This window comes from Armigeres subalbatus, chromosome 3 (genome assembly GCF_024139115.2).
Source record: "Armigeres subalbatus isolate Guangzhou_Male chromosome 3, GZ_Asu_2, whole genome shotgun sequence".
Lineage (NCBI taxonomy): Eukaryota > Metazoa > Arthropoda > Insecta > Diptera > Culicidae > Armigeres > Armigeres subalbatus.
Window position 1 is genome coordinate 187,225,664 of NC_085141.1, and position 27,754 is coordinate 187,253,417.

At 39.5% G+C, this 27,754-nt stretch overlaps 1 protein-coding gene across 8 annotated transcripts in view; it reads right to left on the bottom strand.

The window, feature by feature from the left end:
* The window catches only part of LOC134220672 (tight junction protein ZO-1), a 192,624-nt gene that overhangs the window by 120,667 nt on the left and 44,203 nt on the right, over positions 1–27,754 (bottom strand). For 3 of the 8 annotated variants that reach the window (XM_062699770.1, XM_062699771.1, XM_062699775.1), the window contains exon 1: positions 6,668–7,640. In XM_062699770.1, the coding sequence (XP_062555754.1) occupies positions 6,668–7,621 (954 nt within the window). In that variant the 5' untranslated portion in view covers positions 7,622–7,640. Of the gene's footprint in view, positions 1–6,667; positions 7,654–16,221; positions 16,760–26,109; positions 26,572–27,754 lie in introns of those variants that run through there. The other 5 variants (XM_062699774.1, XM_062699772.1, XM_062699769.1 and 2 more) reach the window with 5 other exon arrangements.

Sequence of the window (27,754 nt, forward strand, 5' to 3'; positions counted from 1 at the left end):
ATTGTTCGTTCTGGAGCATAAAGATTCAACCTCATGAGAAGTTTCGAAGAGTCAATTTCACCAGTCACGATTTTGGCCACGAAGGCAACCTGCGATCTATTCCTCCTCATTTGAAGAGTGCTAATACCAAGTGGTCTACATCGATCCTCATATACGGGAAGATAAGCGGGATCTCTCCAGGGTAGGTGCCGAAGTGCATAACGCACGAATCTACGCTGCACGATCTAGACGCTATGATAAGAGCTCCAAACTACAGCACAAAATTCAACGATAGAACGAACTAAAGAGCAGTACAGAGATTTTAGGCAATGAGGGACCCGGAAGTCTTCGGATAGTTAGAAAATGAATCCGGGTTGCCGATTAGCTTAGCTGCGATGATGTCGTTATAGTGCGGCTTGAATGTCATGTCTTGATCCAGTGTGACTCCTAAATCGTTAATCCTCTTCATTCTCTCAAGGGCAGTACCAGAGATACAATAGTCAAAAACTATCGGCTTGTGTTTCCGATAAAAGGAAATAGCATTACTTTTTTGAATACTGATCGTCAGGAGATTAGCAGAGCACCAGTTCGCCATTCTATCCACATGCGGTTGCAGTTCTTCACAATCCTCGATGTTGTTGATAATCTTAAACATTTTAACGACAACCATAAGGTAGAAGTCGGGAGAGTTCGTTGATAAACAGCGTGAACAAACAAGAGAGGCCCCAGATTACTTCCTTGTGGTACACCAGAAGTAGTGGAGAAGTATTTAGACTGTGAAGAACCGATTTTCACAGGAAGCAAACGGTTTGACAGATATGATTTGAACCAGCACACTAGATGGCGACTAACTCCAAGTTGTTCTAAGTTTGCAAGCAATATTCCATGGTTGACGCGGTCGACGCCTTTTTTGTAAACGGAAACGGGAAACATGTGCGACATCTTCCATTCATCAGGAAACTTTCTTTCCTGGAGCGACAGTGTGAAAATCCTGGCTAAGTGGGTAGCCAGCGAGTTCGAACAATTCTTGAGCACAGAAGACAGTTAGGTTTTGGTCGTTTAAGACCTTCAGCAACAAAGAAGCAATGAGTTTACCCCACGAAAAAATTCACAAAAAATCCAAGAAAATTCTGGGGGTATTTAAAAAGCTGTGAAAATTTTAGTTGACCGAGAAATTAATGAATTCCAACCGCGTAAAAAAACTGGGTGTACTGTCACAATGCTTTTGCTCTACTTCGCATTAGCCGACGCAGACGACTGTTCGACCAGGGAGGCTTAGGCTTCGGACGACACAGGGGCACGTGCTTCGCAATTATACGACGAATTTGGCGAGTGAAATAATTAACAGCATCATCTACACAGACGTCAAGCTCGATGGGTGACCAGTCAATAGATGAAATAGCATAACAAATACTATCATAATCAGTTCGGCGGTAGTCGTACATTTGGTGAACGTCAGGAGCATCGTCGAACGTAAACAGGCCCGGAAGGTTAACGACTATGTCCAGAGCGGGATGGTCAGCATCCAGGTAGATGAGGGGTTCGATGGCTTCGGAAACGGTGCAAGTAGATTTAGCTGCATCGTTGGCGAGGACGAGATCCAGAAACCGACCATTTCTGTTAGGCACTCCATTGAGCTGAGTCAAGCCATTAAACGAACAAGCATCGACCAATGCGGAGCTACTGGTGGACAAAACAAATTGAAGGTTCACATGCATAAACCCGTCTTCCGATGCAACCCATTCCAAGTTCGATTGATTATAGTCTCCTAGTTGCAAGACGAAGTCATTGAAGTCCAGGTTTGAACTAAGATGGCTAAAAGTGTTCATGTGATCCCGAATGCAATTTATGTCGCTACGCCGGTCTGCAGGTAGATATAATACTCCAATGCTAATCAATCAATCGGCCGTATAGATTCTAATCCATAACTGCTTCAATGCTATGCTTTTCAATGTAGAGTCAACGTAGCTATTCCAGCGTGTTGAGACTGCTATCAAAACTCCTCCTCCGCGAGAATTACGATCTGTACGTTAAACAGCAAACTTAGGACCGAATAGCTGTAAGCCGAGGATTTGTATGTCTAGACAAGTTCCCGTCGATTACGTCGTTTTCGACAATTACGTCGTAGTCACATTTACTAGCAGCCAGAAAAAAAGAGTCCACCTAAATACGGAGCCCGCACACTTTCTGGTAGTAGATGCGCAAGGCATGAGAAGGTAATTCACTAGGCGAAATGGATCCTCTGACCGGCAGGCAATCGTTAGAGCGTTGGATGACATGGCCGATGGCTCGGGGTTGGAATCAGCGTCTACTGCCTGGATACTGGAAGTAACAGACGTTACCGGAAGAGAATTGTTCGGGACGATATTGTACTTGCCTGCAATAACGGTTTGGAAACCCTCCGTGCCAGACTCAATTACAGGACCGGGATGACTGCGGAGCGCTGGCAGGAGTGGCTCAACTGCAATGAGCGGATTGAGGGCTTCCATTGAGCTAGCCGGCGTGCATTTCGGTGAACGGTTGATTATTGGCATCCTAAACGTGTAGTTAAACGGCAGTTCCGACGGGAGAATGGAATCTTCTATGGTTTCACTAAAAACCGGAGAACTTTCAGACAGAAAAGCATTCATTGATGGTTGATACTTGTCGGAGAGAGGAGTGCGGAAGCCCCCGTCCTCAATCCCAAATACAGGACCAGGACGGCAGGCAGGAAGGATGCGACTGTGTTGAGTGGATTAGGGGCTTCCTCTGTGCTTGTGGCACTTATGCGTCCTGGTGACAAGCTGGAGGCATTGGCGAAAGAAATTTCATCAGTACGGCTAGCATAATTTTGTTTCAAAACCCCGTGAGTAGATGTATGCGGCAGACTGAAAGCGATGAATGAATCAGGAGACGAAGTGCTTGGAAGATCACGATACTTGCCTGTAGCGGGGACGCGGGAGATCCCGTCTCCCAACTCAAACGTAGGGCCGGGGTGACTGAAGATCGCTGGCTGTGGAGGCTCGACTACGATGAGAGAGATAGGGATTTCCTTACGGCTATATGATTGCTCCACAAAAGAACTTTTGATAGAAGGCCCGGAGACCCATAGTGTTATATACCGATCGACTCAGCTCGACGAACTGAGATGATGTCTGTATGAGTGTGTGTATGTGTACAAATTTTGTAGACACACTTTTTTTAAAACTTAGCATTATCCGATTTCCTCGCAACAAGTTGCATTCGACGGGTAATCGTTAGCTATTGAAAATTGGCTCGATCGAACATTGCATTTCGGAATTATTAAAATCTCATTTTTTCTTTCGAAAACGGATTTTTTTAATATCGCCAAAATGCATCGCCAATGTAAAAACATGCAAAATGATAGAAAAAAACCCAGATTAATCCACCTACAGTGAGATTTTGACCTTTCCTTAGTTATAAGGATTTTTTTCCAGACTCCAGTATTTAAAACGAGATAAAACTACTCAGCTTCCCACCACGATTTACCGTGAAAGTGACAAAATAATTGCCTACCCAAAGGCGGATGACTTGGGTTGAGTGACAACTTAACGAATGACAACGTACTGTACACGCTAAAAATGAACTACTCAAAATTGAGTCGAATCCGACTCATTTTCATTAAAAACGGGACAACTCAAAATTTGAGTAAAATATACTACTTCAATAAAATGATGATTGCACTTAAACTAGGAGTCTGTTTGTCGTAAAATGCACTTAGATAGATAGATAAACTTGATTCGCATCTGTCGTATTAAAAATTGATGGAAGGCCAAGCTTAACTTTCGCGAAATCATCATTTTATTGAAGTAGTATCTTTTACTCAAATTTTGAGTTGTCCCGTTTTTAATGAAAATGAGTCGGATTCGACTCAATTTTGAGTAGTTCATTTTTAGCGTGTATCTATAATATCGGATTGAATAACTATTGTGACATGGTTAGTAACTATCGTAACGCTGGTTACATATATTGTACTCGTAATTTCCAGAGACCTCGATATTAATTAATCCAGAACTAACTAAATCAGTCATTGATCTGAGCGAAACTCAATAGCGTTCAATAATAACATATATTTTACCTTATGGATGCCTAATTTAGTATAACTAAACTTGTTCAATACCTTAAAAATGAGCGAGATTTTTATGGTAGCAAATTTCAGAATTTGCACACATACGCACACATACATGCATACAAGTGATCTATTAGTGTCTCAAAACATGCTCACATTGGCTATCTAGCTTCTACTGAAGAAATTTTTGAAATCCTTTCAATTTTTACGTTTTGCTTTTCTGAGAAGATTTTTTGTACATGCTTCTATATGTTCCTCAATAAAAATCATTTGTTTCTTTGAAACAAATCAGAAAAATAGGCATAATTCCATATCATATCATTTGTTATAATTATATTTTCAATGTCAAAGTGAATTTGAAATACGTAACACACCTGCGTAACGCATACAAAGTGAAATTATAGACACTTCCGAAGGAAGGGTCAAAAATGTGATCTGTTCCCCTAAATAGCTTTTTTGACCTTTTTTTATTTTTCTTTTGCGGTGATGAAAGTATAGATACTTTGGGAATTCCTTCACTCTATCCATATAGAGTTCGCGTACTCGGGTAAAAATATTCAACTAGACCCCAGATGTTTTTTTTCTTGCGCGGTTCGTTTAATTTTACCGTACTTGGACATAACGGCAGAAAATATCATCATCAAATAGGTATCTCCGTTGAAAGATCATAAATCTGAACATAGCGATTATTCCCGACAGCCACGCACATGCGAACCATCACTTTTTTCCATTGGTGTAATAGAATGGAAGAAAAGACGAGCTCGGGGATCTTGTGGCTACCGCTTCTGCCGTAGAAGCAGGAAGTCGTGAGTTCAATTCCAGGCTCGTCCGTTTCCTACTATGCATTTCTATCTTAGTTCTTTCTGTGTTTCACGTTCTACCAAAACGATCCCTACTGTTATGACCTTCCAAACAATCCCAAAACCTCCCGTGGTATCTATGAAAGGTCGTAGAGATCTCTGCATCTCTTTTAAGTAGGTTTCCAACTAACCATCCTTCCCATTTCTCAGCATTCGCAAGGGCGTGGCCAGGACAGATCTCGACTATTGGAGAGAGCACTGCTTCAATCTAACAGATAGTGATTAGTCCCAAATCAATATCTGTGGTAACGGATGAAAGTAATGCTACTCTGATACAATCGTCTTGGCTTGTACCACCTAGGAATTTGTGCGAATTGCTCAATCCTAATGCTAATGCTAATGGTGTAATGGAATGGAAGAAATTCGCTGTTATTCTCTATCGAAAACTTTATGGCATCCTAAGAGTGAAATCAGGAGTGATTCAGTTTCATTCCAAATTTTCGACCACTATTCTAGTTTGAATCTGGAGCCAAATAGAACAAACTCGCTGGTTTCCCCAGCAGTGTTCTAATCATGTTTTTCAAATTTTCAATTAAATGAAATCATCATGTTGGCGCCAAGAAAGGCGCCGTAATTGCAAAGTGGATTGATCCGTAGATAAAATGACGCATTCATACACCAAAACAATTGGAAAATATTTGAATCTCGTGATTCAATCGTGGTTCAAATCTGCAGAAAATAGAACGGAGCGTTATACCAGTTTTGATTTTTTTACATTCGACTGGTATAAAAAATGAATCTAGAACAGCTGCTGGGAAAATGAATGTTTCAGATTCATATTCAAACTGACAGCCCCGAACGATTTGAATCACTGCTGATTTTACCCTAAGTTTTGAAACGGATAAGAACAGACTTCTCATCATCGGTTAAATTAGATTAGGATGAAAACAGATTTCTCATCTGAAATTTTATAAGCATTTTATAATTATCTTCGTCTGGTCTCCATTAAACGCTTTGATTAAGCAGACCATATCGGTCAGAGCGGGCTTTTGTCTCACTGCACATCTTAAACATCGATTCATTGCGATCGAACAAAATATCAAAAACGAATGAGTGAACAAAAACGCATGTATTCACATCGAGATGTGATCGGCCACTGAACGTTCAGTCTATCATATTTTCGTTTGCAATCGCAAATTGTACCCCAATATAGAAAACACAGACGTAGTCCTACGTCAAAAAAAGAGGTATAAGGCGAATGATGTCGATTTTATTCCGAAATATCTGAACCCCCGAACCAGTAACAAGCATATAACTATCAGGCGTCTAAGGAAAATCTCTTCCTTTTGATGTAAAAACATGAAATGTAACCCAATGGAATACTAGGATTTTTATGCTTTCATTGCATAAATACCGCACATATAACCCAATTAAGAACAGATGGAGTTAATAGAAATCAATACATTTGGATAATGAAGTTACATAACAGCTCTTAATCGGTACCTGTTGATTGAAAATTCATAAAGACAAGACTACTATGTCAAATCACCCAGTAAAAAATATGAGGGAAATAGGACAAAAATCCGGTTTTTTAACAAAACTGCCATAGATGGCACATAGATACGAGCCTCCCTAATTAAACATAAAACATTCGTATTCCCTGGTGTAACTGGATCTAATCAATTTTAACCCCAAGCATAATGTTGTGTAATAAACTATCAGCAGAATTCCACGGTTACAAATATCACACTTGGCCCCTTCCTCAACCAAACCAATCACATAGTCAGATACAAGTCATTAGGCGCGAGAGCATACATACCTTCGATTTTCTTTTGCTGCCTATGTATTTATCGTTGATCATATCTAAAATTGCCGCTGGTGAAGGTATCTTGTATCGCCTGAAGCTGTCATTTCTGCTGACACATATTCCGGTAGCCGCGGTAGGGATAATTTGTCTCTGCTTATGACTCAACTGGGGCCCAGCAGTGGAGAGCTGCTCCGGCTGTAACGATATTTGATTGCCAATGCCCTGCTGCTGCGGCGGTGAACCAACGATCATGGCACGCTGCCTATCGGAGGACAGAGACCACTTTCGTTGCTGATTTTGCTTCCACGTGTCCCAATAGTCTCCGCCAACCGGATTCGAACGCGGCAGCGTGCTCAGATAATTGTCATGAGGCGCCCTAAAAGTGGGCGTCAGTCGACGATCTATCGTCATAGTTGATATGGGATTAGCAACCGCCGCCGTCGTGGACCCAGCAGTCGGCTGCTGATAATCGCTGAATCTTCTTTGTTCGAGTCTGCTCTGATGGAGGAAATCGCGATGCTGCTGCTGTTGGTGGTGCAGGTACGGTACACCGTTCATCACTGGTCTAGAGCAGTCGGCGTGTTTGAGATTTTCATACGCAGTGGTGGGCATTGTGTTGCCGTATAGTCGCCCGTCAGGCGTTTTCGGTGGGTAATATTGATTTCGATAGTTATACCCATTCATGTTGGCGGGAAGCGTATTCGCATGCTGCTGCTGATGGTGATAGAATCCGTTGCTTTCAGGAGGATTAGATCTGAAGAAATGTTCAGCTGGGTAAAAATTCTTCGTCGTTATCGATGATGACACGTACGAGTTGCGTTTTCGCTTTCCCTTCGATGACGATGTACTGGATTTCCTTTTGTGACGATGAGAACTTCGCGAACTGTTAGTACTGCCTGATTTCTTCAGACTCTTCACGCCCACATTCGATTTGGGGCCACGTTTCATCCATTCCGGAAGTTTCATTTTGGTATGATACTAAAACACTTCACTTACAACGCACCAGCATACAATGTTTAAAAAGGTCTATTTGGCAATCAAAATTATAAAGTACTGAATCTGGACCAGTTTTAATAACTATGATTTATTAATCGATTTAATTTAAAAATTTTGATTTTTTTTTGTAGTTCGCCATAGATTGATTTAACCAATTACTATTATGAACAATTATCGTAACGTCATTGGTTAACATCAGTTTGAATGAGGCGAAGCTTTGTAATTTCTATAACAGATTCACAAATGTATTTCAATATTGTTGACAATTAATTGAATATCATTCGGCAACTGGGCCGTACGAAAATTATTTTTTTGTTAAATTGCTTTATTGTAAATAGTTCATACGAAGTAGTCTGTACGACCCAGTCGAAGAAGGAACAAATAAATAAATAAAATAAATAAATAAATATCTTGGCACCAATTGATATGAAATTGGCGAAAATCCACGTGTCTTGAAGGGACTCGAAAGCTCAACTTCCTACTCTCTAGATAGGCGTGATAACCCCTAAACAACAAGACTACTTAAAGGTCACATTTGCGTAGAAGCCATTAGAATCCGAGTGCCAACCTCCACAGCGGTTAGTTCTTTTTTGCAAATTGAATAACTTTTGGATGCTTGATTTGCCCAAAAAATATAATTCATAATTCACACTACAAACAATAGAATATTCACAGGGAAAAACTTTCTTCAAGTAGTTGTTTAATAATTGAGATGGTTAGAAGCAGAGAGGTGTAAGTGAGATTTTTACAAAATTCGAGTTAGATACAGCAAAGAAAAGGTTTAGAAATGAACATTCTGCTATACTTTTTACTCATTTATTAATGTGCACTACGCTTTTCACTATTGTGATATTTGCATTATGTGTTACATTATACAGAAGACTATGTGGTATGTTGTATCGGTAGCATCAAAGAGAAGAGATCAGAATTTATTAATTAATTCGAGATCTCAACGTTAATTGTGCTTCATAATCTTTAAAATGTGTAAACTTAGTTTTAATTTGGTTAAAGTTTGAGCCATATCCTTAGTTTTCTTCAAACTATTTCTTTCAAACACACTACACTTCGTATGTTTATTATTTGATAGACAATTTGACGTTTTCAAACATTGTGCGAGGTGTACGTTTTTCTTCCTTCCTTAAGACACTTATGTTCAAGGGTGACGACGTATATTCCACTAATTGAATTAAAACAAAATGATTTTCTACCCCACAAAAGGCGTCGATTTGTAAACTTGACCACTTCCGTCGTTCTAAGCTAAGTGGAGCAACAATTGATTTTTTTCTTCTTTTCTAAACCGTTGACCTCTTGGATCCCTTCCGTGACGGTTAATTTTCAAATTCCGTTCGGCAACACTTTGGCGACCGCACTTCCCACAAAGCGAGCCAATTTAAAACTCCATTTACACCCCCTTTGATTGATGAGCACTTCTCGTTTAAACGCACAAACACCGAGTATCCGAGCATTGTTTTGTGAAATCCACCCCCAATTTCGCTGAACCTTCTTCCTGTACCGATATCACCCCCGCTCCGCACACCGCATGCCGCGGCACGCGACAGTCACGAGTTAATTACATTTGTGAAATGGGCGAACACCCCACTGCCATTAGGCGGAAACAACACGAGGGCGAAAGCGCAATTGGATGCATATCGTGTTCGGTGATGAGCAAGAACCCAGAACCCAGCTAGATGCTACAAGCCCGACGGTGCGATACGAACTAGTGCCAATACTATCGGGGGTGCCGACGATAACATATTTTGTATACATCCCAAGTGGAAACCGTACAGGGGATTAAATGTTAACCATCCAGTCATGTGAAACATGGGAATACATTTTACATAGTTGTCATTGTTGGGCTGAAATCCTTTTAATATCGTATCAAACAGATTGAATAATCAAGAACAAGTTCTACACAGTTCTTTCGGAGAAACTGTTGCTGGAATCAATCTCCTGGATTTGGCACTTTTTTGTCAAAATAATCAAATTATCAGAACAGGTTATTTCACAATGAAATTATGGTTCAGTTTGTCACGTATCTTTCATCTCATAATACGTGCAGTATATTACACAACAATACAATTTGCCATTTCGTTTTGTTCTCTTTATGTTTTTGATTAGATTAACATCATTGACTTCGTTTTCGCGTTAGATTAACATCCTAAGCCTGAACCCAAAAGCAGTGACCCTACCTAATTTTTATAAGCCTGCTACCAAATGTGTAAAAGCAATGATATATATTTCGTGAACTTTTCCAACATCTTCCTTGGGGCGATTGCGCTTAGCTCGCAAAAATGCTAACCTGATGAAGACCAACCGTAGAACAAATGGCATATACACATGTTGACGATGTGCTTCTGTTTGTCCAAAACATACAACGCAATTCGGCAATCAGTGGAAATCACTGGACAGTGCGTACGGAGGTAGAATGCACTGAAGCACGACCGACCTTCAGAGCTGGGTGGTTTGATCTTTTTGGCAACATCCCTTGAATCGACTCATCGTTCGACTCATTCCTATTTGAAGTTTGAATCATCGATTCCGATTCCGTTGGACACCGGTGTACCAATAATCACATTATCGGACCAACAGCCATGCGCACTTGAAATGTTTTCTTTTCACCCCATCGAAATGAACTCATTCGTCCCAAATACTGGTATGTGGTGGGGACGTTAAAAAATTCTGTCGCCAAGCTAGGAACCTTCCCGCCAGTACCTTAGCTTCATGGTGGTGTGTAAAAGTTCCGCCACGAGCTAGAAAAGTTCGTTCGAAGGAGTCGTGCCAAAAGGCATCTTTCCAAAAGGCATCTGAGGTGTGGAAGAACATCGTGTACACATTACGGTTGAATGTCCTCCCTCCGATCGTCGTGCATGTATTTAGGTTAGACTCTCCACAATGAGGGAAGTAAACAGTTTTTTTAGCCGCACATCGCACTCTAGCTATCGGCCAGAGCATCCTTTGCTATTACTGTGTGCAATATAGAAATGACTTGGCATGGATGCAGATATTTAGGTGAATTATTATTCCAACAACCAGAAGGTACATTTTTGAAAGGATTAGAGTAACCCAATCCTTATTGGTAATAACACATAACATTGGTGGTAGTGGGGTTTAAATGAGATTTTTCGAGATTATAAACTTTACGATGGTTTTAGTTGATGCGTCTTGCTATTCATGTGCTGTTAATTCCAGTTTGTTGAAATATGGTGGTCAACGGTGTCTTTGACCGAAGAGGCTTATTTTCAAAAAATCAATATACCTAAAACGCCCACTACACGAAAGTATAAGTTTTCCTCTTTCACGTAGGTGCATTTTTTAAATGGGGGGAGGGTTAAATCGGCTATCATTTGAGACTTCTATGGAGTTTGCACCAAAAATAGTGAAAAATAAAAATTGTTCTAGATCCCCCGATAGAACATTTCAGTTTACCCACTATATGAAAGAGGAGAGCATATACTTTAACGTGGTGGGTGTTTCAGAGGTACTGATTTTTGAAATATATTATCTCCCCATAGAGACACCGTGGGTCCCACAATATTTTTTTAGATAAAATTTTTAACTTCTATATTTCTTATCTTAGCATTGTACGAGGTTCTAGAAAGTTGTTCCTGATTTAGTTTTGAGGCACTTTGCTGAAGAAACCATTGTTGTACGTAGTTTGTATCATTAGTTATAATTTTAAATAATAATGTTAGGGTGACCCTAAAATACCAATATTTTGATTGTAACTTTTTAGTTTTAATTTTTATCGAAGTGTTTCTACAAAGTTTTAGAGCATAAAAAAATGTACGTTTTGGTTACATAACCATTGCAGAGATATCACTGTTTTTCTTGAAAAAATCCGCCATTTTCAAATGCCTGTATTTTTGAATGGGGGAAAAAGAGGAATCCATTTATCCCTGGGTTAGACAGAGGAAGGGCTAAGGTTTTCTCTGCTTGTTTTGGGACTGGAGAAATTGAAGGAATTCGAGGTTTTTTCATCATTTAAAAAAATGGCTTTTTGTACGAGGAAATCGAAATGATCATTGTTGTAAAACCGAAAATTCCACCCAATTCGTCAAAAACAAAATGTTTTTAGTAATCAGGAGGCGAATACTTTACTAACTCAAGAATAAAGGTGTGCACCGCTGCCGCCGTCTAATAATGGTAAGTCTCATAAGTAACCAATGGATAGCGCCACTAGGGGAACAAAAATTATATTTTTATCACCACTAAAGGAACAGTGTACCCATAGTGGTGCTAGCAATTTTTGGTAAATTGATGATGTTAAATAACATAATTCTCATTTTGTAAGCAAATTTATTAGTTTATCTATTGGCTAATATATTAAAGTTGTAAATTTCCCATAATTATCGATTTTTGTAAAACTATTTTCTTTTGTGGATCTACTAATACCTCCGATATTGGTACCATAACCCTATGGACGTTAAAGCATCGTCAGCGTCAGCATTAGTAATGTAAATGGGATCATTACGTCTTGAGCTGATATGAAAGGAGACAGATTTGAAAGGGGAATTGCTTCAAAATGTAACGATGGTCCAGAATTTATTTTCGAGGGGCGATATTGATGCTTCTTCTTATTTTTATTGGCATTACACCCCCACTGGAACATTGCCGCCTCACAGCTTGTGTGTGTGAACACAGCAGTATTCATTTAGTATTTCCACAGTTATTAAATGCAAGATAACAATATTTATTTTATTTTATTATATTTCCGGAGAAAAGATGTTTTCTTGTATTTTTTTTTCGTCAAAAACTATTTTTTGAAAATAATCATTTTCGTTAAAATTTCATATTCAAGGAAATGCTATGGAAAAACGTCATTTTCAGGGAATTATTATTTTCGGGCAAATCATTTTGGGACAATGTCGAGGATTTGCTATTTTTGGAGAATGTTGGCAATTAGAGGAATCGCACAGTCTCAAAGAACCTCACATGAACTAAAAGTTGGGGACTTTAAATTATGCATAACATGCCTAATAGACTGGCCCAGGATACAAAAAGTCGTCCGATTCTACGGGGCACCCCCCAGGATTTTGCCTTTGGGTAAGAAAATCATTCTCTGAAAATTTCAGCCTGATCGGTTATTGCATAAGCTGGCGCAATTGATTTGAAGTTAATATGGGGGTTTCAGCCGAAATATATGGGAAAATACACCTCTGCTACTATTTCGTACAGGAAATTGGATGGAAGAGCCCGATTGAGCCCAGATTTGCAGGAAATGAAGTTAACATGCCAATGAACAATTCCACATAAAATTCTACTATGATTGAATAAACTTTAAATTAGTTATTAGCTGATTTATTTGGAGTTTGGATGAGCACTTTGAAATTCATTAATTGCCTTGAAAACAAGCGCATGCAATCAAAGGTGCCTGCGATACGTGATTTCGCGCGCACTGAAACATAAGTAACTGCACGCGCGCCACAACACATATCGCAACACATATCGCATCCTGCGGTGGGTTCGTTTTTCGGCTGCTCTTGCTTCCTTGCTTCTGGAAACGTTCTTCTCGTCTGTCACTCTCTGACACTCCACATCGAACCAACCCGTCCTGGGTCGCCTCTGTGCAGTGCCTACCACTTCTCGTGCTGTTGTGCTCACCGCTCCATGGATCGACTCCCATAGATCGTTGATGTTTTCGCTAACGTTGATTGCACTTATCCGTTCGTCGAGCTTCTGGCTCAGCCGATACTCCTTCCGCCGACAACCGCTGGATATTGTAACGCATCGTTCCCTGTGATCTTTCGTTCGATACAGTTGATAACCGTGATCGAATTTTACTGACAACGAGGTAATGATCAGAGTCAATGTTCGGACCTCTGAATGTCCGCACATCGATAACATCCGAGAAATGGCGCCCATCCACCAGAACATGGTCTATCTGGTTGCAAGTTTCACCATTTGGGTGTCTCCAGGTGTGCTTTCGGATGTTCTTTCGTGCAAAGTAGGTGCTACTGATGGCCATCCCTCTGGCAGCAGCAAAATTTTTCTAGCCGTAGGCCGTTGTCATTGGTAGCGGAGTGAAGGCTCTCCCTACCGATTATGGGACGGAAAAAGTCCTCTCTACCGACCTGAGCGTTAGCGTCTCCGATAACAATTTTCACGTCATGCTTTGGGCACTCTCCAATCATGCCAAGAGACCTGCAAACCTTTTGTGGAGACCCCGAGGAATGGACTATGTTTTTATAGTAGCTTCGTCAACTCCACGCAAGTCTGTGGCTACAGTGACGCAGAAAATTTAGCTAGACTTCAACGATGCCTCCGTGGAAATGCGATTTAAATGCTATCCGGAAGACCAGAAACTCTCATCAACTCGCTCTTAAGACGCGTGCGGACTACGCCTGATCCAAAGGCGGATATTCTGGAGACAATAGTTGATTACGGACTTCAAGTACAGAATCTCATAGACCACATGATCGTCTCACAACAACACAAGCATCTTAAAAACCCGCTGCTACTCAACGAACGGTGGAAAAACTATCTACTACTTGTAATAAGACGATTTTGTACTATTCCATTCAATTCCACTACTTTATTGTACCTTTGACAGATACGTATTTTGACCTCAACAGTAAGGCCGTCTTCAGTGTCTCGTACTTGACTCGATTACGAGTCCATTTAGAATAAATTTTCAGCATCGGCACTGATGTCGCGGGACTGCACCCGAGATCATTTCTGCAATCAAACATTTCTTCTCATAAAATGATGGTCCTGAAAAGAACCAATTTTCTTTTCGTAATGCGCCTTTCCAATCACCAACAGCAACCAAACGATAGTCCGATAATTGAGTGGAAAGTTCGCTTGAGTGCTGCCTTCGTGTCCGCTCTCAGTGAAGTCTTGATCGACCTGAGGATGAGAGCCCAGCGCGTAAGTGGCACGATGTTCATGGCTGTGTTTGCTATGAACGTACAGTATTGGCTGGTAAACACATGTTTTACAATGCCTTGCGAAATTCAATTTTCTTCTATTCTTCTATATTGGCATTAGTACGACCGCGCATCACTCATAAATTGACACCTCAAAATTTATGCTAATGTATATGCGTTATCTTCTTCTATTAACGAGGAAAAGTGTTATGATGAAACTGGAATACTTTGAATAACAAAACACAATTTTTCTTGATTGATGACTTGTGAGAGAAGTCAGATTTTTTTTTTTTTGGAAAAGATGTTTAATTTTGATACACATAGTTAAGTTTGCCATTTTAAGGTGTTTTATGAGATATTGCGAAAAAAATCAGCTGCCGGTGGGACTTGAACCCACACTATTCCATTAAGTACACGGACGTATTACCAATTATACAACAGCTGCCCTTGCGAGAAGTTGTTTCATAACCAGCTAATAACGATGGGATATCAGTAAATTCCCCGTATCTATCGAATCTGCTTTGGCAACATTTCACACCCTGTTCTCTCTACCCAACTATGTGTATCAGAATTGAACAACAGTCGGTTGCGTTTGAATCACAAACATGTGCTTCGATTTGCGGTATTGAAGCGGGTTAGCTTCTGCTTCTATTGGCGTTGCAGAAGCAAACCCGCCGTGCACTTAATGGAATAGTGTGGGTTCAAGTCCCACCGGCAGCCAAATCTTTTTTCGCAATATCTCATAAAAACATATTAAAATGGCAAACTTAACTATGTGTATCAAAATTAAACATCTTTTCCAAAAAAAACAGAACACAATATTTTCGAGGTTTTTCCTAAAATTTGTATGGGAATTTCAATTATTGATAATCTGTATATATAACACGAAGTGGGCATTACCATTCGATAATGGAAAGATCGATATGTGGTGATTTTTGTTTGTTTACTCAATTAATAGGTAAAAAGTTATGATAAAACTGTAAAAAGTAATAAAAAATCATTCTGAAGAACCGATTTGTTTTCTAGGTATATAGTGTATGCAAACAATTGTATCAAATAATTGATCAATTTTTGGCGAGACAAAGTTCGCCGGGTCCAATTTTTCAATAGTTTAACGCCTCTTATAATTGCTTTTAATAGTTTAGCAAAAAATTTAAGAGTTCATCGAACGATTAAATCTAAAATCACCAAAATCGGTTGGAAGACGGCTGAGTTATCAGGCCATACTTCATGGCCACTTTTCGTGACGGTCTCAAATTTGAATCTGCAGAATGACCCCCTATCTTTCCGAAGGACATAATCCTACGTAAAAAGTGTTGCAAGTCACCCGACACGATAAGTTTAATTTTTCGTCTGCTATCTTTTCAAGTGAGGAAGATTCCCATTTCTCATTTCTCTAACCAAAGATTGTATAATGTGAAAATCTTCATAGAATTCATGCAGAGAATGAACAATATTTTCCATTATGAGTGTTATTTTCAATCGGATGAAGGTTAATTAAAGATCCCATCACACGTGTAGTGATATGGCGTCAGAAATCCAAACAAAAACGTTGCTTTAATCTAAAGAAGCCAAAAATCTAATGAAAGTACCAATTGCTTCAAGCTCACCGCGTCATAATCCCGAGTTAAATACATGAGGGGTTTCCTTAACCATAGCCTCATGCCCCAAAGAATCATCCCACTCAAATAAGGCAATACTTACGATGCGCTCATCCTCGACAACCTGATCGGCCAGCACTTCGATGGTTTCGTTCATCGAATGGTAATTGCGCTGTTCCTTTTTTGATTTGCTGCGAATTAGGCTGGAGTTTCGGTTTTTCACGTTCACACCTTTGTCGTAGGAAAAATCACTGAATGGAGGAGAGCTGAACCGCTTCGGGTTCAGGTAGGAATAGGGTGAGGGCTGCGTCGACCGGGCAGTTTTCTGGATCGGTGGGCTGGAGTTGTCACATGATTGATTGCCACCGGCATTGTTGAAATTGCTATTGGATACACTAAATTTGCTTTCACTATAGCGGTCGTAGTTGTTGGATTTGGAACTATAATCACTTGCACTGGGGGTGGGTATGGGAAGTGGTTTGACGGGTAACTGGGGAATCGGAGGAGGAATCGGATTCGGTGGGATTGGACTCGTACATGCCACAGACGAACGTCGGGATGAGCCATTATTAATGAGGGTTGGAGTTGCCGAACCACAATAGCTGGTAGATCTCCGAGAACGGTTGGAGTCGATGGTGTCTCTGAAATAGGACAAAATAGAACTAATTATTATAATGGCACAAACATTAGAATGAAACCTAACAATCAAGGTATTTTTTAATATACTAGCTAAAACCGGCTGGTCAAACTGGTGATTGTTTTAATAATATTTTACCACATGAGGATAAGGGCAATATAGATGATCTTTAATCTGAATCCACTGATAGAAAGAAGGGAGGTTTCACCTTTGAATGAAGTTGGTAAAACAAAGAAAGGCAAAAGATAAGTTAAAGAACACCCAATAATCAAAAAAAGGCAAATTTCACTTAGAATGCATTAATTAAGTCAAATAATTTCTTTTTATATTCCAGAATAAAAAATAATACTTCCGGCAAAAAGTTGTTTTCAGGGAATTGTTATTTTCAGGGAAATTTCATTTTCGGGTAAATGTTATTTTTGAAGAAATCTAATTTTTGAATAAATGATATTTTCGGAAAAATGTAACTTTCAGGGAAAAGTTATTTTCGATGATATGCCCCTTCCATTCGACTGAGAATCCTGTCCCATTGTTTGCTATTGAAAATTGAGCAGATTGGACTATGGGATCAGAAGTTATGGCCAAAATACTATTTTCTAAGCGCAAAACACCACAGATAGAAAAATCCACTAAAATTTACGCTTAAAATCTTGCACATAAATTGAACGCCATTACATATTAGCATAATTCCACACGGGATATAGCCTAAATGTAGACAATATTTGACGTGAATCGTCAATATTTCATACAAGTTGTAAGCAATCTTGTTAGGAAGAGGACCATTTCAGCGTAGAATAGCGTAAATTTCCGCAAGTCAAGTTTTACGCGCTGTTTATTTTTCATCATTTCTTTCTGTGACGCTAAAAACACTCACTCATATTTTTTAGTTTTTTTTTTGCACGAGAAAAGCACCAATACCGCTAGGTGGATTAATCAGGGTTTTAAATAATACAAATTAAAATGTAGACCAATATTTACATTAGTAAGTAAATTTGTTACTAACATTCATATATGTACTTTATATATGTTTCATCCAAACCATTAGAGAAACTAAAGAAAATATGATACGCGGTGATGGTTTTAAATAAATACATTTTGTTCAACTATCGTTTATGAGTGACACCTAAACATGAAATTCAAGCATAAATATCTAAAGGACTGCGCATGCGTAGAGCAATCAAACTCATCAAATGCTTTAGCCAAGCAAGCCTTTGGCACAGCAGAGTGTGATTGATTCGCACTCTATACAAATCCGCCCAGCCCGTTGTTGGGGACATAGCTAACCGCGGTGGAGGTTGGTACTCGGATTCTGATGGCTTTTCCGCAAACGTGACCTTTAAGTGGTCTTGTTGTGTTAGGGTTATCACGCCTATCTAGAGAGTAGGAAGTTGAGGGTTCGAGACACGCGGTACTTTTTTGCAAATTTCATATCAATTTGTCCAGTTCGAAACATGTGCTGTGCATATGCACAGCCAAGATATTTAACAAAAAAAAAATCTAAAAGACTGTTATGAAACATTTTCAATTATATTGTAATTTGGTGTGTCGGTTTTTACCCTCACATTGTGTCGATCTTACCCGCAACACCATCTAATTCAGATTGAAAATGGACTGTTCGCGTTTTCATCAGAAATCAAATTCTATCGAGAAATATATAAATTGGCGAACTGTAAAGTAGCTTAAGGTGTCGGTTTTACCCACTTTTTCCCTACAGCCACTGATGTCTCGGGACCGCAACCGACGCGATCTACCAATTTTTCTCAGAAAAAAATGGTCCTGAGAAGAACCGAATAGGTATCTGTTATTGACAGTAACCAAACTATGGTGCGAACATTGCGTGGACATTTCTTTTGAGTGCTGCTGCTGTTGTCGACGGCCTGGGACTGCTGCAACCGGCGTTATCGTTGAGACAGTACTGTGCGGTACAGCCCGTAAGTTGGAAAATTACAAAAAAAATTTTTTTCAGAAATGTGCGCTTTTCTAGAAATTTAATTAATGATTTGAGTGTATTACTTCTACGTGAGGTTCAACGATTTACAATGATATGGAAATGCTAATATCATCTTCCAAACTTAGACGTACATGATAGAACTAGAGGCGAAAGTATAGAATTTGATAGTTCCGTTAGGATACGGCAGGCATGAAGAATGTTTTTATAGAAGGCGATTTGAAAGCGAGCGGAGGGCAATATTTGTGATGGTATATATCGCACGACCTTCCTTCTGCCAAACTCCCGTAAAAAGGGGGAGGGAAGAATATCAGTGTGGAAGCTGATATATCTTCACTGGCATCTTCAATCGACCGAATGAAAGATCACAGCGAACGATGCGTTACAATATCCAACGATTGGCGGCGGAAGGAGTATTGGCTGAGTACCGCCAGAAGCTCGACGAACGGATAAGTGCAATCAACGTTAGCGACAACATCAACGATCTATGGGATTCGATCCATGGAACGGTGAGCACAACAGCATGAGTAGTGGTAGGCACTGTACAGAGGCGACCCAGGACGGGTTGGTTCGATGTGGAGTGTCTGAAAGACGAGAAGAACGTTGCCAGAAGCCGGTGTCGAGTACCCGATCGGTACAAGGAAGCAAGAGCAGCCGAGCAGCGATCGGTACAAGGAAGCAAACCCACCGCAGGAAGAAGAAAGAATATGAAGAACATGTGATTAGCGAGGCGCAGGAAAAAATGGAGCAGAATGATATGCGGAGGTTTTATGAGACTGTCAATGGCGTGCGGAGAAAGACAGCGCAATCTCCCGTCATGTGCAACGATCAAGAAGGGAATTTGCTGACAGATAAAACCGAAGTGGCTGCCAGGTGGAAGCAACACTTCGAGACTTTGTTGAATTGTGGAAGTGACGGTGTATCGGTGAACAGAATAAATATTAGCGACGATGGACAAGCTGTGGAGTCGCCTACACTAGATGAGGTTAAAAAAAGCTATTAAATAGCTGAAGAACAATAAGGCTGCGGGGAAGGACCAGCTCCCGGCTGAACTTCTCAAACATGGTAGTGAGCAGCTTTATGAAGTTCTGCACCACATTATGTCAAAAATATTAGAAGACGAGGAAATGCCTGCTAGCTGGTTGGACGGCCTCATTTGCCCTCTCTTTAAGAAAGGGGACAGACTGGAGTGCTCCAATTACCGAGGCACCTTAATTCGGCGTACAAAATTATGTCCCGTATTCTGTTAAACAGATTGAGACCGCTTGAAGAGTCCTTTGTCGGCGAATAACAAGCAGGTTTTCTTGAGGGCCGATCAACGACGGATCAAATGTTTACCCTGAGACAAATCCTTGATAAATTCCGGGAGAACAACTTGCAGACACATCTTCTGTTTATTGATTTCAAGGCGGCGTAAGATTCAGTGAAACGGAATGAATTATGGCAAATGATTCGTATAACATTGGACGGATCGAAATCAAGTGTCAGGGTTGCTGATGAAATATCAACGTCATTTGTTACCTTGGATGGATTAAAGCAGGGTGATGCACTCTCGAATCTACTGTTCAATATAGCGCTCGAGGGAGCGATTAGGAGAGCTGGTGTGCAAAGAAGCGGTACCATTATCACAAAATCGCATATTATTGATTGATCGCCGTGCCGTGGAAGAGGCTTTTGTGCCTTTTAAGAGGGAGACAGCGCGGATTGGACTCACGATCAATACCAGCAAAACGAAGTACATGGTCGCTGGCAATCCACGTGGGTTCATTAGTGGCGGTGGTAGCGAAATGGTGCTGGATGGTGAAAAATTTGAAGTGGTAGAAGAATTTGTGTATCTTGGAGCATTAGTGACGTGCGATAATGATGTTACCCGCGAGGTGAAAAGGTGTATTGCAGCTGCAAATTGGGCTTATTACGGACTTCGTAACCAGCTTAAGTCCCGTAGTCTGCAAACGAAAACAAAACTCGCGCTGTATACTACTCTGATTCTTCCGGTGGCTTTATACGGCCATGAGACATGGACGTTAAAGGAGGCTGATCGGAGAGCTTTCGGAGTGTTTGAGCGTAAGGTGCTGCGGACAATACTCAGCGGTAAACAGGAGAACGGTATCTGGCGGTGTCGCATGAATCATGAATTGTACCAGGTGTATAAAGGGCTGGATATCATTAAGCTTATTTATTTATTTATTTATTTATTTATTTCATAACAATTGTCATCTGACATCTGTTGTCTCAATGACTATAAGGGTAAAAGGGTAAAAATTATCGTTATCTAATCATTATATAAACATACACATAACACATCAATCATAATACACACGAAATACATCACTATAATAAAACCGAACTAAGTAATCTATGGTTGTAGTGTCAATTTGTGTCACGAAAGTATGCTGTAAAAACTCGCTGTAGAGTAGCTGGCGATAGATTAAAATCAAAGAGATGGAACACTTCGTTGAAACTGGACGACATATATCGAACTGGATCGTGCTGACCGTAACGACTGTTTCGAGTACCAAGATGAATGAAATCCCTCCTCCTCAGCGGACGCATAGGAGCGTAAAAATTCATCCTGTTAAGTATTGTTAAGTAGAGTCAAAAGCACCATTCAGGATTTTCGCTACGAACATGGCCTGTGCCACACGGCGTCGAACATCTAAGGTACCCAGTCCAAGCAACCGACAGCGGTTTTCATACGGAGTGAAATGTTGGCCATCACGCCAAGGGAGATTGCGCAATGCAAAGCGCACGAACTTTTTTTGCACAGATTCGATCCTCGAAATCCAAGTGGTTTGGTAAGGGCACCAGACAGTGAGAGCAAATTCCAAAATTGATCGTACAAGCGCACAATATAGTGATCGCAGGCAATAAGGGTCACGGAATCCTTTGGCGATTTTCATTATAAAGCCAAGTTGTCGGTTTGCCTTAGAAATCACGTTATCGTAGTGGAAACGGAAGGTTAGTGCGTCGTCAAGTGTAACTCCTAAATCCCTGATATGGTTCACTCACTCAAGAACTGTACCAGACAGCGTGTAATTATAGATGATAGGTTTTCGTTTTCTGCTGAACGTTATTGTCTGACATTTATGGATACTGAGTGACAAGCAGTTACGCACGCACCACCCCTCTAAACGGGTTAAAAGCATTTGTAGTTGAATGCAGTCTTCAAGACTGTTGACAACAATGTAAAGCTTTGCATCGTCAGCATAGAGCAGTCTCACACCAGGTGGTAGCACCAGTGTCACATCGTTGACGAATATCGAAAACAATAATGGTCCTAGATTACTCCCTTGTGGTACACCAGATGGCGTGACGAAGGGATCCGAAAGAGATGATCCGACTTTCACACGCAATTTTCGATCCGTCAGGTAAGATCGAAACCAATCAACACACGCAATGGAAACTCCCAACTTCTCAAGTTATACAACACGGCAGAATACGGTGGGCTGGTCACGTTATTCGTATGCCGGAAGAACGTCAAGCGAAGATAATATTTAGTAGAGAACCCGGAAGAGGCCGCAGGCTTCGTGGAAGGCCGCGTACACGATGGCTTTTTGCAGTTGAAGAGGACTTGAGGGCGCTCAATGTTCAGGGCGACTGGAAGCGATTGGCCCAGGATCGAGTCCAGTGGAGAAGGATACTTCATTCGGCGTAGGTTCATCGAAGAGCTGTAGCCCATCAAGTATCAAGTAAGCTTGATTAATTCTAGAGTTATGCAGAAATTAGTGTTTCATTTGTATGGGAGCCCTCCCTTCTATATTGGGAAGGGTTCTCAAACAATTTTAAGAACCTTCTCCGGGGCTAAAAACCCCTGCATACAATTTTTTACGCAGCAGTTTCCGAGTCTATAAGGTTCCGACACACAGAAATTCATTTTTATGTATATAGATTCGGGGCAGGAAAATCCCGGTTGACTAAAACTAATTGCTTTGCATTAAACGGGGATAAAGACCTCCTTATCTTTTCAGTATGAACAGGTAACAATTTAATCCTAATGATACATACAATTTAGCTATAAGTTTTCTCTATCTTCAATAATGAATTGCCTATCCTAATGTGGAAATTTCAATCATGGTATCATGGCTGATAAGATACGAGAAAATTTCTTGCAAAAAATAGATCGAGAAAAATCGAAGTTGAATTCGTGTGAACAAGTATTAAAAACTCTGCAAATACTGGAATTGGGCTCATTGTGGCCTTAACATCCCGACTACAAGAGCATAACAGAAACTGAACACAATTTTGACATATTGTGATATTTATAACCAGTGCTGCAAAGTGTCACCGTTAAAGTCATGCAAAGCGTGACAATAACAAAATCCAGGTCATGTGTCAAGTACTCAATTGTGATGCTCAATGTGGATCTCACATGCTTGGTGTAACGATCACCATGAAAGTGACATTTGAGCAACTAGCGCTTGGTCACTCACCATGCCTTTACTTCTTCTGTCTGTGATCACCAGCATGAATGACATGAAAAACTTTCCTGATGTTGTGGTTGTCATATCCATGTCATCTTGACTATCGTGATGATCACTTGACCTATGCGGTGTTTGGTTCGAAATCAACGCTCGACAGCAATGGAATAATCCACTTAGCGGAATTAATGGATTTTTGCTGTGATAAAAATGCATGAAGCCAAAATAGAACTTTTGGGAACATTTAAGTGTTCTTATTGTTTATATTGACTTTTTGTGCAATATTTTAAGAGGTGCTGTTAAAAGAAAAGTACATACATAGTTTTTCCAAATTTGATCCAGACTATCTTTTGAAAAAGGCCAAATTTTTTTTATTGATTTTTTCAAATGGATACAATTGAAAAACGACGCATCCTACAAAAAAATGTTGTATGGGTGACTATCACAAAATCAGTCAAAGTTTCTAATAAAGATATCGGAAACAATTCAAATTGAGCCATACACTAAAAAAAATCAGTTTGAAAAATTAAAACTCGATTTGCGAAAAAATGCTTTTTTTGATTTGTATGAAATTGTGTCTCAAGATAGGTGATTATGTTCCCTACCAACCGGCCATACATCGCAAGCTTGACACTTTTAAGGGAAAAAAGATTTTCTAACAAACATTTTTTCTTGTCATTGATGACATCATTGATTTTTTTTTTCAGTGTCAAGGAGTGTCAGTGGATTCAACATATACATACATATATTAAAATGTTCCTGTACAGTCAAGCAAAGTACAATATTTAGGTCGTAACTAATCGCAACGGATAAAAATACACTGAAAATAATTTCGACAAGAAAAAGTTTTTGTTAGAAAAACTTTTTTTCCTTAAAAGTGCCCAGCTTGCGATGTGGGGTCGTTCAAAAACGACGTCACAGATTTTAGGGGGGGAGGGAGTCTAAGATTTTGTGACAGTACATGTACTAGGTATATAAAAAAGCGTGACAGAGGGGGGGAGGGGGTCTAGAAATCCCATCCCAAAAAGTAGTGGACGTCATATTTTAACCGCCCCTGTATGGACGGTTAATAGGGAACATAATCACCTATCTTGAGCAGTGATGGGAAATGTCAAAAAAATGTCATGGCATTGCTATTACTAATTTCGTAATAACTTTTTCCAAAAGTCATTTACAGTTCAGATTTTTTGATTAAAATGTAGTACTTAAAGGGTCCTAGAACTTTGTCGAACAGATCATTGTTCTAAATACAAAGTGTGAGCCATGAGAGCGAGATTAAAAAAATGTCACGGAATGTCATGACGTTAATGTCATCTGACACTAATTCGGCTCTCACGCCGCCAATATCATATTTAGAGAAATTACCTATTAGAAAAAGTTTTCGGGTCATTTGAGGGCTACATGTTTATATGGAAAACATAATTGTAAATGACTTGTGAGAAAAGTTATTAGCAAGTTAGTCCCATGACATCGATATGACATCTCCCGTCACTGATCTTGAGACACAATTTCATACAAATCAAAAAAAGCGTTTTTTCGCAAATCGAGTTTTAATTTTTAAAACAGATTTTTTTCAGTGTAGGGCTCAATTTGAATTGTTTCCGATATCTTTATTAGAAACTTTGACTGATTTTGCGATAGTCACCCATATAACATTTTTTTTGTAGGATGCGTCGTTTTTTGATTGTATCCATTTGAAAAAATCAATAAAAAAAATTTGGCCTTTTTCTAAAGACAGTCTGGATCAAATTCGTAAAAACTTAGTTAGAGCCATTCACAAATACGGCCCATACAAATTTAATTTAACTATTGATTTTTCTAATTTATCAATTGAAAACAACGTCAGTCCAATCAAACGACAACAAAATCAATCAATAACGGTGCTCACCTGCACTTTTGACAGCTGACCGACCTGATGCTCTTTATGGCTCTCAGCTTGTGGTTGTCAATCTGGGTGTCACGCTTACCGAAGGTACTCACGTGTCAGCTTCTACATGTCACGATGCGCTTGCAGTGATTGTCAGTAAAGAACATCGTTTAAAAGCGTGGTGGACTGTTTATAACATATTTTGATACAATTTTGTTCTTAGTAGTTATTATCTTTCAAATGTTGTAACAGAATGTTATCATAATATGATTTAAAAAATGCTTAACACCGAATTGCCCAACAGTAGGCAATTAAAATAGATATACCAAAGCTCCCAGCCATAGATATCACAACAGTGGTTGCCTAATTTGTAATGTTGTTTGTTTTATGTTCTTGAAAAATATTCTTGTTCAGGCAAAAACAAAAAAAAATTTTTGATCACAATCTGGATACCTATCACAAACTGTAAAAATTTCCAACTGCACAGAAACAATATATTTTGTATCTGATTCTGTTATAGATTTCTAACAAAATATGCTATTTTTATGATTAAATTGTAACAAAATTTGATAGTTTTTTGTTTCCAGTAGTTTAATTTTTGATAGAAATTTAGTTATTTTAACAACATCCGGCACCATGTTTCTAACCAATTTTGTTATAAAAACTTAGTATAACATAATAACATATGTTGATATAATTTTGATATGACCTTCTATGTCCGATCAATTTTTATATGAAGGAATGAGTGAGAACGGAGACGTCGACTAATTCGAAGAGAGGACAACAGATATGGACAATCGACTTTAGATTGTAATAGATCGGAGATAACGAGCGATCTGGAAATTTTTCGACGGACACTGGTGCCAAAACAATAGATGCATGCATATTCCAATATCGACCTAACTATAAGAAATTCCCTAACGAATCAGTTTGAGTAAAGAACTTAATAAATTCACGTTAATGAACAAATCCTATCTAGGATTTATTAATAATGGTTCCAAAAGTACTCCCATAGGAATTTCTGATGAAACTTCTAAAAGAATTGCCGCTTGCTTGAAACTCGAGTACCTTTATGAAATATCACTCATTATAGAGCAATACTTGAACCAATAAACGCTTACCTTTTCCGAAATTGTGGACTTCTGAAGAAAACCGGCGTCAGTGGCACAAAGTATCCTAACTGTGGCGGCCCATTATTTGGCGGATGATAGGCACCAATGGTTGCGGTAGGAGTTGAGATCGGTGTCCCGTCTCCAAACTCCTCCTCTTCGGTAGTGGTGCTATTCGTCACGGCACTACTGACGTTCCACTTGTCATCAAGATCTTCGTCATCTCCGACACATTCTGGCACGGTATAGCACGGCGTTCCACCGGAATTCGGCGGCATGAGCATCTGATGCCGTTGCATAGCCGTTTGATACTCCATCAACACCGTGCTCCGAATACACTTCCCCGCCCGATCGTTTTCGGACACCAAACATTCATTCACAACCGACGGAGCGAGATCATTAGTTCTGGCCGATTTTCTTCAAAGAAACGAACGGTTGTTTATGTTGGTCGATATATTTTCAAACTATTGGTATCTTATACGGCGTAGATGCGTCAAGAAATAATCACAAATTAACGATCACTTGCGACGAAATAATAGCAATAACATTTTTCGCTCAGCTGGTGAGCCCTATTTACTATTGTTCAAATCCAAACATACGATCGTAAACATTTATCGCTTGAAAAGCTTCACTTTATCACAAACTATTAAACAGCACTAACGCACTACCAAAGTAACAATAATGGTTTTATAGCAATCTTGGAGATATTGATTTACTCTTCAAATTTGTTATAAAACCACGATAAGTCTGTCGATATTACTAAGGTATGGGCGTAGGTTTTTAAATTCAACAGAATCCAACAACATTTATAAAACGATTGAAACCATCCCATTATTACTATTTTTCAAAAGAAATCTTATTTATTTATATTTTTCCTTTTTCAACAATCAAAAATAAAGTTCAAGTATTTTATTCAGCTTTTTTTATCTGTTTATGTGTGAAGAGTGTTTTTAGCTATAGCACAATTTATATAGCACAAAAATGCAATGAATAATCCGGAACGTTTTCAATAATGAAAATCGAACTGAAATTGTATTTCTTCTTCTGAGATGTACTTTTTCGTCATCTTCTCCTATCAGTTGATTGCCGACTTGAGTTTAAATGCAATCGATCGGAACATTTTCCGACTGAACCTCCTCAACAAGTAACCAATGCGCTTCGCGCCTTCTCTGTTTTCCATACACAACGACTAAGTGTTCGATGAGAAAGGGCCAGACCGGCCACTCGCTTCCACCAAATTACTAGACATGATGCCAACCGAGATTAGCAGAAATGCATGGCATTTGAAGTTTTCTTTCTGCTCCATTTTCCGAAGTAGACACTTCAGCAGACGTTGTTATTTCTGGGGAAAACTGTGCTGATGCTGTTATTTTAAAAATACAACCGCTCGCTCGTTTCTGTTGATTTTCTCATTCTCGATTGCAGTTCGTGGATTATTTGTTTTTGTTACATTGATTCTTCGCCCATATAGAAACCGTCAAAATAGCAACAACATCGTGTGACTTGTTTGGGGTGGGTTTGGAACGAATATACTACGATTTTGCTACATTTACGAAATGCACAAAATTGTTCATAATTGCTGGGTTCACTAACACATATCATAAATTGGAATCATAAATTGTGAATGGGAATACGAAAGACTTTCAGCTGCATTCTT